This window comes from Podarcis vaucheri (genome assembly GCF_965113315.1).
Source record: "Podarcis vaucheri genome assembly, chromosome: 3".
NCBI lineage: Eukaryota > Metazoa > Chordata > Lepidosauria > Squamata > Lacertidae > Podarcis > Podarcis vaucheri.
In genome coordinates this window covers 41,553,240-41,566,712 of record NC_138761.1, presented here as the reverse complement: position 1 = coordinate 41,566,712, position 13,473 = coordinate 41,553,240, and the positions used below count along the sequence as shown (strand labels likewise).

General features: G+C 42.0%; 1 protein-coding gene across 3 annotated transcripts in view; it reads left to right on the top strand.

The window, feature by feature from the left end:
* Positions 1-832: 832 nt before the first annotated feature.
* RASGRP3 (RAS guanyl releasing protein 3) overlaps positions 833-13,473 on the top strand; it is a 30,890-nt gene continuing 18,249 nt past the window's right edge. For 2 of the 3 annotated variants that reach the window (XM_082216248.1, XM_082216247.1), the window contains exons 1-5: positions 7,876-7,987; positions 8,530-8,661; positions 9,763-9,910; positions 11,358-11,531; positions 12,893-13,009. In XM_082216248.1, the coding sequence (XP_082072374.1) occupies positions 7,983-7,987; positions 8,530-8,661; positions 9,763-9,910; positions 11,358-11,531; positions 12,893-13,009 (576 nt within the window). In that variant the 5' untranslated portion in view covers positions 7,876-7,982. Of the gene's footprint in view, positions 972-6,045; positions 6,248-7,332; positions 7,442-7,875; positions 7,988-8,529; positions 8,662-9,762; positions 9,911-11,357; positions 11,532-12,892; positions 13,010-13,473 lie in introns of those variants that run through there. The other variant, XM_082216249.1, reaches the window with a different exon arrangement.

Sequence of the window (13,473 nt, the reverse complement as noted above, 5' to 3'; positions counted from 1 at the left end):
TAGCCCTCAGGCTGCAGAGAGTTCCCCACCCCACCCCGGCTGTCATGGAGGCTTCCTAAGCTTGGTCAGACAAGCTTAGGCATTATGCCACTCCCTTCCTCTTTGGGTGTGGGTGTTTTTCCTTGTGGCTCTAGCCCAGAGACTGTAGTGCCTTAAATTCTGTGGGTTTTTCTGTACCTGTGTCTTGAGCTGGGGATGGAGAAGAAATTCTCTGTGAGGGTTTTGGTTGGTTGTAAGTTGCTTTGGGGGCCCTGGGCAAGATAAAGTGACTAACAAATTTAATTAGATAAACTGGAAACAGGATTACACAGGATCTCTTATTTCATAAGTTCCCCAGTGGAGAAACAGGCATTGTTTCTCACTTTCATTGGGAAAGTGTGGAGCGGAATGTCCCGCTTCGAAGCAAATCACACAAGAAAAGGCAGCACAAGTTTAATGTGCCATGTTGTGAAGTCCTTACCCTCCTAAAGGTGGGGGAACACACAGCAAAGTCCTTCTGAAGTTTGGCTACCACCCAACCAATGATGTAAGAATGCTTTAGTACCAGATGGAAAAACAAAACACACAGGTCAAACTACAGTAGAATGTTTAACTTTCCATCCTAACTGGTCCTGCCCTCTGATGAGGGTTATCAGTTTTATTTTATTATTTTTAATGGGTGATTTAATATCCTAATTGTGGGACTTGGCTCACGTTCCACTCAAATGTTTTAGCAAAGTCTCATGTCAAGAAAAGAATTGTGTTTTGGTGGTGTTGTTTTTTAATGCGGGGTGGCAGGGAGGGGGGAATAATGATCTTCAGAGAGTCTGACCTCTTGGCACAACAGAGAGATTTATCAGAGGGGGCATGTGACTAGTTAAGACACACAACCCCAGCTTGAAGGAAACAGCTGCTCATTTATGCTTTAACACTTGGCAGCTGGACAAAGAAGGGAGATGTTTGTGTTGAATACCTCCGCAGAACCAAGTACAGTAAGTAATTTTCCTTCTTGTCGTTAGGCTGGGCGTGTGTTTGCATTTTTATAAAGCCAGGGCCGCTTCCTACTTTCTCTTCAAGCGTCTTGCAAAATCCCCGTGCAGCTGAGATGCAGCTTGTCACCACTTCACTGATCCACTTCCAAAAACAGCACAGTCTTTTCCAGGACCCATTATTAGCAAGACTCTCCTTTGTCTTATAAAATGGGGACCTGCCTTGCTGTGTTTTGCTTTAAGGAGGAAAAGGTAAAGTTGAATAAAATAGTTGACGGTTTGGCTTGCCAGCTTGAGGAGAGGACAGAGGTGGTGTTGCAGTGATGGAAAAGCTGCACCTGGGAAAGTTCTCCCTCCTGCAAAACAATTACAGGTGTAAAAACCTGTCTTAGTTTGGAAGGGTGTGTGTCCCCTGTTAATGGTCTGATGATTTTGTTTCCCTGTCACGTTACGAAGTGGGTCACAATGTAATGTCGTCTTTGTATTTCACTTTAGCTGTTTACAAAGGAATTCATTCATAGCAGCAGTTTCGGGAGCTGTGGTGTGAGGGGGGGGGAAGCAGTTGGAAGGGCACTGACTTTTGGTTAATAAAAATGAAATGAGCAGAAATGCCCTATTTAATCAACTGTGCTTGAGAGCACTTCAGGAAACATTTGTCATCTTTGCATAACTAGTATGCAGAGAAGGGAAAACTGGCTTGCAACAGCCACCAAGATTACTGCCATCTAATATTTGCTCATATTTTGGGTGTGTGTGTGGTGTTACCATCATGCTCCTAGTGGGGGGCTGGCAGATAGCATGGGAGGGCGATTGCCTGTGTGCCCTGCTTGAGAACTTCCTGGAAATGACCCATTGGTCACGTTCCTTTAATTGGTCTTATCTAAAGACTGTTCCCAAAGTACTAGCATCATAACAGTGTAAAAACCAGCGACTTTTCCATTCAGTTTGTTCCAAAATTTCATTGAAGTGTTAAATGATTGGCAGAAATTTATAGACCTTTCGGTTCATTAATATAGTGTCAGGGTCATGGGAAGTGAAACCAGACAGTGATGAAAATGGGCCCTAAGTGTATCTTCTTAGTCTGGTTCTGAATAGGGCAGATCTCCCTTCTACGATTTTAATGTGTGTGCTTTTTACAGCTGTTCCAAATTTTGGAATGTTTATGTTGTATTAATTTAGCGTGAAGTGCCTTCGGAGGGTATATACTAGGCGTAGGGAACCTGTGGCCCTCCAGATGTTTATTGAGCTCCAGATCCCATCAGCCCAAACCTGCACTGCCAATGGTCAGGGGTGATGGGACTTCAACACATCTGGAGGGCTGCAAGTTTCCCCACCCTGGTATGCGCCCTAAAAGACAGAATAGAAATCTGTGTAGCGGTATTAGTAGTAATACATAATAATCCCTTTCCCAGAACATTTTCACACTATGTCTTTTTCCCAGAAGTAACAAAAAATGTTAACAGACCTTTTGCACAATCTAGGCAAAGTTGCCCCAGATTATTGTAGGAGAACTCCCATTTTCCTACCATTCAAACCACAGTGTTGGAGTTGCTGGGAAAATGAATCCATCCAAGTGAAGGCTTGTCTCAAAAAGCATTGTTGCCCATGACAAAGGACAAAATGGCTTTTTTTTCTTTCCTGCCCTGTACCACATACAGAATCTTTGCCTTCTGGCGGTTCCATCACTGTAAGAAGTGAAGTAACAGGGAACCAGGCAGAGGGCCTTCTTGGTAGTGGTGCCCGCCCTGTGGAATGCCCTCCCATCAGATGTCAAAGAAATAAATAACTATCTGACTTTTAGAAGACATCTGAAGGCAGCCCTGTTTAGGGAAGCTTTTAATATTTGATGAATTATTGTATTTTAACATTTTGCTGGAAGCCGCCCAGAGTGGCTGGGGAAACCCAGCCAGATGGTGGGGTATAATAATAATAATAATAATAATAATCCCACACTAAGCTGAATTGTACCTCAACACTGGTAGTGGAGCAGTGTTCTCTATCACACTTGAGGAAAATGGGCTAGCTAAGAAAGGGTAGGGTGGGTGGCACAATGGCAGCTCTGCCCTCTAGCACCTCGCCAGCACCTGACACAAAAGGAAGCTGCCCTACTCTGTCTAACAGTAGGGCTGCCCCTGGAGAGCTCCCTTTGCTGTCAGTAGTGTTGATTACATTATGAGGAACTATTGCCTGGTGCTCTGTTCCCTCCACATGTCTGCATCACTTGGAAAACATTTTTTTTTAAGTTTTTTAAAAAAATAAAATAAAAAAGTTGCTGCTTAAACATGGGCTACGTTTTCCTTATTTTTAGCAGCTGAGTATTTCTCACCGTTCCATTGCAGTTGGAGTACCTATGTACCCTCCTAACAATCTGACGAACAGCAAAAATCTATTGCATACGAGCTGCAAACAAATGATTTTCACTATTTTATTGTAGTTGAGTGTTCTGGATTGAGACCTTGATGTGTGTGTTTGCGTGAACTATTCCTTTTGTTCCATTTCAATGAAAGTCTCCTCCCCTCCACACAGCTTCCAGTAGCCCAGTTAGGAAAAATATATTTGCACACTTTGGGAAAATATATCATAGCAAACAACCGCTTTGGGGGGCAGTTTTCATTGGGGGAAGCATCAAGGAGCAAAGGGTCAATTCCCCTACCCTGTGCCACAGTCCCGATCCAGATCAACCCATCCCACCAACAGCTGCTCTTTGTAAACTTTTGTGAATGGAGATGTAGTCACATATTTCTTTTGTCATGTCTAGCTTAGCCCTCAGATCCTTTGAGCTGATGATGCTCAGGATTCAACCTGGGACCATCTACAACCAAAGCATGCCCTCTGCCACTCTTCTGAGAATGGACATTCCTTAGTGGTAGAACATCTCCTTCATATGTAGAAGGTCCCAGGTTCAATCCCAAGCATTGCTAGGTAGGGTTGGGAGAGACCCTAGCCGTGAAACCCTGGAGAGCTGCTGCCAGTCAGTGTAACTGATACTCGGCTAGATGGGCCATTATAGGGTTGCCATATATCCTCTTTTTCCTCTTTTCCATGGGTATGTAAAATGAAAGTCGTCATAGGAGATCCATAGTTAAAAACTGGCAAATGCGTCCTCTTTTTTGCTCTTCAAAATATGGCAACCCTAGCACCAATAAAGATGACATTGTATACCATAACTTAGTTGGTCTTTAAGGTGCTACTGGAAGGAATTTTTTTATTTTGACTATGGCAGACCAACACGGCTACCTATCTGTAATTGTATACCATATTATATAAGGCAGCTTGCTACATTGAGCCGTACTGCATCTTTAACTGTTGTGAAACAGAGGATCTGATTTTGTACAACATTTCTGACCCTAGCTTCCAAAGCAGCACTTAGCAAAGAATAAATGAAGGGAAAGGAGCCGGGCTTGGTTGATTTTGCCCCAAACAGAGGCTTGCATTTACATGTTCAGGGGGAGTGCTCTAACCACTAGCATCTCCTTCCACTTTGCCAATTACTAAGAGGTTAGATCTAAGATTGCAGTCCTTAGCAAGGCCATATTAAAATGTGTTGTCTCCCCATCACTACTTATTTTTCTGTGGTTTTTGGCCTTTCCCTCTATTCGATGCTGTCTCTACAGTGTATGAGCTCCTCTGTGATTTGTACATGTTTTTGTTTTGTTTTTTTACCGAGTAAGTGGAATTCCATGAGAGAGGGAGAATGGACAACCCGTCGTCAGCAGCAGCAGCAGGCCAGGAATGTGTGAAGTGGCAGCTCCCACTTAGGAGTTGCTAGAAACAACACATGGATTTTCCATTCAGCTGGAGGCTGATAATGTCTTTGCTGCAATTGGGGAGATGAATGGGCAGCAGAAAGAAAACACTCCTGAGCACCAAGAACAAAACACTATAGGCAGAGATCAAGACCTAAAGCAAAATAACACAGTCCTGCTAGATTGCTAGAAAAGGTGCCTTGCAAATATGAATATGTAACACTGTAGGCCTCCCATCCCCAAGAACTAAGCCAGTCCTAAAGCCAGGAACAATCTTACAGGTGGAAATTCCTGGCTGTCCTTTTGGCACTCACAGCCTGTACTTTTATGTGTGTCAGACAGAACAACCTGAAGGTTGCCAACTTTTCTCCTGCCTGGGATCCTACAACTTTTAACAGCTGCTTAATGAGCAAAGATATAGCAGGCAAAGCTTCTCCAGCCTGTTACACTATCCGAAGTTTTGCTTACTAAATTTCTGGTTCTCCCACCACGCTGCTCTTAAAGTCACAGTCCTGCCAGGGTGGGGGAAGCTGGAAACCCTACCTGAATGGTATAACTCAGGTGTGGGGAACCTCTGTCCCATGGACCCGTGGCCCTCAGGGTTCTCCTCAGGCCATGGCCACTCTCCCCAAGCCCCAGATGGGCATCTGCATGGACTCTTGGAGGAGGGCAAACTAAAACGCTGAAAGGAGGAGCAGTCTAGTTTCTTGCAAATGAAATGAAATGAGAAGGATAGTGCCTGCACATTTTGCCTGATATGTCAGGTTCTACAAATGCTAGCAACTTACGCTCAAGAAAGAAAAGAGCTTTTTTAAAATACTAAGATTAAGATTCATTGGGGAAGGGTATCACTTCCCCTGGCCCTCCCCCTCCCCACAGCCACTGTGCTCCCCAGCCCCACTCTGCAAGTGCTTTTACCCAACTGGAATATGTTCACGAACTGTGATAATGCCTCTTGCTTACCTAGATGGTAGATGGAGAGGGAGATTTGAAGCCATAATGGAGGCTACTCTCAAAAGGTACAAGTCATATCTGTTGCCACACTGACTTTTGGTCCTGTCCTTGCCTGTGATTGGCATCTGGAAAGTTGCCTACGAGAGAATACAGCCCTCAGTCTGAAAAAGGTTCCTCGCTCCTGGTGTAGATATTTAAATAAGAAGAGCTGGTTCTGCTGAGAAGTTGCATTTCACTTCTTGTATGGGCATATTATTAATTATAATCATCACCATCATCATCATCATTAAAAAGATGAACTGAATCGTAAACGTTTAGCCCACATATAAAACTGAAGTCTGGTTTTCTCTCCTACCCCACCTTATTTCTTTTTCCAGTTTTCTGGTGAAGTGGTACAGATAATGCAACTGACAGACATCTAATGGAGCCTCGGTTGCCACTGCTGCTGCCGCTGCTGCCCTTCTCTGATGTGGTGGAAGTGTATTCGTTCTTTTAACAGTTAAAGGACGATGGGGTCCAATACACTCGGGAAAGCCGCAACATTGGATGAACTTTTAAGCACCTGCATTAAAATGTTTGGTATGAGTCTTCCTTTCCTCCCAAGTCCATCATAAGCTTTTGTGAACTCACTTTGTTGGATCTGACAAAATGGCCTTGAGTCCATGAAAGCTTATGCCATAAAAAAGGTGCCACAAGAGACCCTTGAATGGTCTAGTAAAAATGTACTTCATCCTAGTAGAGATTTTGGTCTCTTGAGTAGGTGGGTTTCCACTCCCCTAAAATAATGCTGCATATGTGCTATTGCCACATGTATAATCATAATAATCTGGATGTGGTTATTGGGGGGGGGGGGAGGGAAGAAAAAAGATGGGAAATCCTGAGATGGACTATGAAGCTGAGCCTATGCAAAGTCAACTCATTGCCAAACAAGAAAAAGGGGGAAGAAATTAAGAAGATGCTGCTTGGGGCTGGATGTGAATGTGTTGAATGCTGCAAAGTCAGCTGAGTTTGTTTGTTTGTTTGTTTGTTTGTTTGTTTAAAGAAAAAAGTTAGGATAAGAAAATGTTGGTTTGGACAATGGATTGGAAGAGAGACGTTATAAAATATTTAGCAAGACTAATTGAGGGTTTGTAGAACTGTTATTATCTTGAGCCTTTCACACATTTCATTCTTCCTGCATAAAGGAAACTTCTGTGTATTGTTTGTAGTATTTTCTTTGTTGCATGTTTGCTGAGAGGGATAGTGGCATGATCAACTGCTGTGCTAAAAAGGATACTCTCACCTCAGTTGAAATGTTGCAGAACATGCTGTTTCTTACACAAATATTACCACTGTGTAGGGAAAGTGTAATGTGTGAAGCAACCTTCAAGACATGAAGGCACAAATTGCTCCCGAGGTTAAAATCGTGTCACCTTGGAAAAACAACTGGTGTACACACATCCTTATACTGATATCATGGGTGAGTTATTCTTTCTTTATAAATGTGCTCATCTCACTGCTAATGATAGTAAGCTATATTTTTTTTACCTTTGCTAATATCACTTTAGAAAGTGTGTGTGTATGAGAGAGATGTCCAGTTGACTTTTTAATGTGCCTATTTTTACATGGTACCATTCATTAATGCATGTTATCCATTTTGGAATGTTATATATCTGTTTTTGCAGATCACAGAGGGCAACTGAGCAACAGTCATCTGCCACGAACCTTCCTTTTAATGCACCGATGGTATCTACCATCCACAGAACTGGCAGGAAAACTTATCTCCCTATATCCTTTTGGATACTCTATTTATTGAATAGTAGTTACTTGTATGATTTCAGTGTAGATAGCTTTTTAGCAATGAACTTGAATAATCTTGGATTTTCTCCTTTGACTTCAAACTGGTCATCATTGGAAGGAATGGTGTATACACCATTGTATACATTCTATACATTATAGAATGGCTATTTTGGAAAGACTTGCTGTATTGCTGGAGACTAATGGCCAGTGTTAGCAGTGGGTCAAATTAATTGGACATTTTCTTGGTGACTTTTTCATTATACTGTTTGGTTTATTTTATTTAAGATACTCCTGTCCACACTTCATCACAGTATGGCACCAGGACAGGGTATAATAAAAGTATAATATACTTGCAAAACCAAGTACAGTGTTGAACATAGTGTTTATCATTTTATCAACTGCTTAATTGAAAAAGAAAATGGAACCTTAGAAAGCCACTGAAACCAAAAGGCATGGCTTTTTCTTTAACTAAGCTACATATAGAGATGCTAGTGGGGAAAACTGCAGTGAGATTCGCTTAAAAATCTGCTACTTCATGAGGTAAATGCAATTTTGCTCCACTTGGAAGTTTATGTGTTTTCTGAATAATTAAACAAAACACTTTTTGTCATTTTTTGAAAACCTGCTTTTTCTCCCATGCCTTTGTGGTGCTTAATTCCAGTAGATACATTTTATTAGAACATCACATATTATTAAAATCGGAAGAATTTAGAGGAGAACAACTCAGAATTCTGCTGATTTTAATATGGATGTGCTCCCCCCCCCCATTTGTGTACACCACCCCAAGATTCCTGTGCTAGGTGGTATAGAAATGTTTTGAGAGATTATAAATGTTTGCATGTCAGGGAAAGCTTTAATGGTTGGGGATCATCCCATCATTACACCAGTGTGTGATGGATGAACCCACACTCAAAGGACTGCTGCCGCCAATGCAATTCAAGGCCCAAAGTTCTCTTCAACCGAGTTGTCAATTCATTTGATTTAAAGGAGGCTCATTTCCCAAAAGGTGGAGTAAGTTAGGCTTTTAGCACAAAGTTGCTCCGTGGCTTGATATCTGAATAACTCTGCTGTCATGATTTCAGATACTGGATTTTGGAATTTCCTGCAGAATTCAATCTGGACCTTGGTTTGGTTCGTCTGACTGAGGAGTTTCAAGAACTAGCCAGCCACCTAGGTTACGAAGAGCACATCCATCTTATTGATATCTCTAGCATGTAAGGATTACCATCTGTGAGGACTGATTATTCAGCCAGGACTTGCTAGTAAGATTGAATATTGATATTGACAGCTGTGGCAAAACAGCGAAAAGGGTAAAGGAGGTGGGAGAGAACAATAATTAGGTAACTTGTCTTCCCAGTACTGATCATTGTAACATTTTTAAAAATTCCTCCTCTTGTTCTTTGTGGTGTTATTTTTTTTTATTAGAAAAAACCCACTAGTTAAAATAAATATAAAATTTGGAACGTGTCTCTCTGATGTGTAATGAAGTAGAACTCTGTGTTTCCTACCTCAGTTGACTGCTATTAGCAATGATAACTAAATTGACTCACCAGGTTCAGAAGTAATATATGCCTGAATGCCATTTGCTGGGGACAAACAAGAAAGAAAGAAAGAAAGAAAGAAAGAAAGAAAGAAAGAAAGAAAGAAAGAAAGAAAGAAAGCTATTGCCTTCTTGCCCTGGATTTGTGCACCACCTGGAGGAAGGACCAGGCCAGCCAGCAGCAGCTGTTGAGGTGGCACAGCAGAGACACCATTGCTCTCCTGTCTTCCCAACACAATGAGCCACTGGTGCTTACTGAGAGGGAGAGGGATGGAGTGAGTTGTGGGGAACTTGGCCCACTGCAGCAAATTGTAAAGGAGCCAGTTTGACGCTCACCGCCATGCACTGCATGGGCCAAAGCTCCTCACCCCTCCACTTGCTCACTGTGTATTCATCCATGGTCTGCTGTGTTGGAAAGACAGGAGAGCAATGGTGCTCCCCCATACACACACTGCCTCACTGGCTGCTACTGACATCGACTACCATTAGAAACTGAGGTGCTAGGTGTAATGGGCCCTGGTTCTGATCCAACAGAGCTTTTCTTACAGACTCATCTTCAGAATGTTTCAAAACAGCTCTCTGTTTAGGTAAGACATAGCTAAATTGGTTTTCATTTCCTTTTTTGTGGAACATCTAAATTGAAGGAGATATCACTGTTTGACTTCACACAAACAAAATGCAGGGGTTCTTGGCAGTGCCATCACTTGGTTCTAGTTCCATGTTTGTATTATTGGGTGTCAGATCCTGAAAGTGGCTTCATCATTCTCTCTTGCAGTCCCTCTTATGACTGGATGAGGAGAGTCACACAAAGGAAAAAACCTTCCAAGAAGGGAAAAGCTTGCCTGCTGTTTGATCACCTGGAACCCATTGAGCTTGCTGAGCACCTCACTTTTCTGGAGCATAAATCTTTCAGAAGGATCTCTGTAAGAAACCTACAATTTCTTACGGCGCTTGGGCATTGGGCTTGCCCATTTCCATGAATCTGGATATACATTACATCAAATCTCAAGCCACGTAACACCGTACATTTAAAGTGCATTACTTCCCCTAATGAATTCTGGCAGCTGTAGCTGTAGAGCCACAATTCCCAGCACCTTTAACAAATTACATTCCCTGGGATGCTTTGGGCGAAGTCAAGATATTTAAATGCGCTTTAAATGAATGGTGTGTATGCAGCCTCAGTGCTGGCCGATCCGTGTTTACTCACTGCTTGTTGGCTGTAGCATTTTGGGGTCATCAGTGCAGTACCCGTAGGCACCCTTATTTTTCCTTCCACTCACGAAACCTTGACACCTTCCCTTCCCCCATGCTTACTTCTCCCTTCATTGTGATGTGGAAAGAGTGGTTATCTTACCACTACCCTCACCTTGAAAAGCACCTAAAGGGGAAAGAGGAAGTAAGAATAGCACTGCTCTTTTCTACTTCTTCTTTCGGCTTGATGCACTTTTCAAGGTTTAGTTTGGCACCTGATGCGCTGAACAGAAAGGGGAATGACTGAAAGTGTAAGATGGAAAGGAGAGTGATGTAGGAGGCATGGGCAGGAAAAACAGAATGATTGTGAGACGGCTGCCAGAAATGGGGGTGCTACAGGAGTTGGGGGATATTGTGTCTATGAGAGAGGAGGTGTGCATATGCAAACACACAAACTGGATCCAGTAAAGTAGATCCTGTTGAAATTGCTTATTTTTTAATGAGTTTCCCCCTCCAAATCACCTCCAAATCACCTCCAAATCACAGGTCACATGTGTCCCATTAACTGAGCCATGAAAATAATGGATCGGATGCTTTCCAGCACTACTGTGATAAAAAAAATATGGATCCAAAACAGAGATCCTTAAAGGTCCGCATAGTTTTTACAAGGGAACTGCTTAGAACCACCATCAAGTCATCAGGCACCTTAGTGTTCACAGAGGTTTTCTGTATTTCATTGGTGGTTTTGTTGGCATCCTTTGTAAACAAATCGGGAAGTTCCATGAGGATCTAATGTCCAGGATCAAGGTGTTTGTGCTGCTTGCTGCTGGCAAGCTTCAGATCTGTGGGTGGGATTCAGCTGATGAGTCCCATAAGTGTAAGCCCTGTGCAAGGACTTCTGCTTATGCTCAGGTTACATTTTTTAAAAGAAATATTGTAAAGATACCACAAGGCTCCACTGTGTTTCCTCATCCAAACAGAGATAAAAGCTAGTAGTTCTCCCTGTCCTTCAAGGATGTGCAGTGTTCATCAAACAATAATTAAATTATGCGCACTGTGGAGTTCTTTTTTTAAAGGTCAGATTTCCTAAGTTATAGGTCTTATCAGGGAATGTTGGTCTACTGCAGTATATGTCCTTTTTGTGGTTTAGAAGAGCCATATAACAATGAATTTGTCTAGTTTACAGATTATCAGAGCTATGTGATCCATGGTTGCCTGGAGAACAACCCAACTTTGGAAAGATCAATCGCTTTATTTAATGGCATCTCCAAGTGGGTCCAGTTGATGGTCCTTAGCAAACCAACCCCTCAGCAAAGGGCAGAAGTAATCACAAAATTCATCAATGTTGCACAGGTAATAATGACCTTGGAATGAAATACTGTGGTATGGAGGTCCAAAATAAGAGGGTATGTAGGGAGCCCAGATACTAGTGTTCATTGTAAGGATAATGCTTACATTCTGTTTATCCCAGTGTTACTCCAGGTATCTTGATATTGTTCCAAATATAAGTGGCTAGTTGGGAAGGGGTGGGGAAGGCAACAAACAGTGCTGGTGGCAAAGGACATCCTTTTCTTGTACCTCTGTAAATTATTGACTATGAAAGGGATTTGCTGGTGTAAATTCTTGCTGTAGATTTGTTGTATATCAAAGATATTGTTCTCCTGCATTAAAATTTTCCAGTGCACAAACTTCCACTCTAGCCAATCAAATGTTTTCTCTGCATAGAGAAAATAAGTGCTGCCTGCATTAGATTATTATCAAATTGTTAAGCCTTTCTGCTATGATAGCTGTCCAGTTTTGGATGCTTTGAACCTTAGAGTAAGAGATCTGTACCTGAATTGGCTATAATTACCATTTCAGCTTCTGCTCATGCCTTTTGTAGTAACTTAATTGTAGCTATGTCATTATTATACATACTAATTGTTGAACTATGCATTCTTCAAGTTTCTTATAAAATACAGTGGTGAATCCTACTGTCATGGGTGATTTATTGTTCATAAGGTTTATATTAGTTTTGTTTGCTTCTTGATAGGAACTTCTAAAATATTTGATTCAACATTAGAGGATTTTGGTAATATTATTACAGCTAAGAATTCATCATTTACACATTTAGGTGGGTTTGGGGATGTCCCAGTAAAGTTCATTTATTAATATCTCTACCAGGATAGTTTGAAGAGAGAAAAAATAAATTCAGTTTGGCAAACCATTTTTTGCCTTTCATTTTTAACATAGTTCTCATCAGGCACCATGCCAACAGTCAAGAGCTATTATTCTAGGTCTTGCACATTGGAACAAATAACTATAAGGTAAAAGGTAAAGGACCCCTGGATGGTTAAGTCCAGTCAAAGGTGACTATGAGGTTGTGCTGCTCATCTCGCTTTCAGGCCGAGGGAGCCGGCGTTTGTCCACAGACAGTTTTCTGGGTCATGTGGCCAGCATGACTTAACCGCTACTGGTGCACGGAGGACTGTGACGAGTGCCAGAGTGCACGGAAGTGCCATTTACCTTCCTGCTGCAACAGTACCTATTTATTTACTTGCACTGGCATGCTTTTGAACTGCTAGGTTTGCAGGACCTTTGCTTGTTATTATCAGTTGGATTATCTAGTAAGTGTGTGTATGATTGCAGATAGAGCCATACATTTGGCTTGTTAGAACAATGAAACAGGTAACATTTTTATCAACAAGTAAGCAATGTGTCTAATTTCTCTACAGAAACTTCTTCATCTTCAAAATTTCAATACCCTGATGGCTGTTGTAGGAGGACTAAGCCATAGCTCTATTTCACGTCTCAAAGAAACTCATTCTCACCTTTCCTCAGAAGTTTCAAAGGTATGAGAGCACCTCTCTTGTAATGGACTCAACGTCTGTATAAATATTATATAGAGGAACATGAGCAAACTCAAATGTAATCTTTCAAAAAGATGTCCTTTCTTACTGGAATAAGGGAGGCTGAGAACAAGTGAAGGTGACTCACACTGAGTCAGGCCTTTGGCCCATCTAGCCCAGTCTGTTTATTAGCAGCATCTCACCAACATCTTGGGCAGGATTCTTTCCCACCCCACTATCTCTTTTTTAACTGGAGGTTCTGGTGATTGAACTTGGACTTCCTGCATGCAAACTATGTGAACTCCTTCTGAGCTATGATCTTTCCTCAAAAATGTGCTGGAAGAAATTGTGTGAGTTGCTTCTGTTATTGGATCATGCCCCTCACCACCATTCCCCCCCCCCCCAGAAAAGGTTTCCAGTCCTCCCAGTATGATTTCCCTAAGCGCTGCCTCTTTAAGATAAATCAA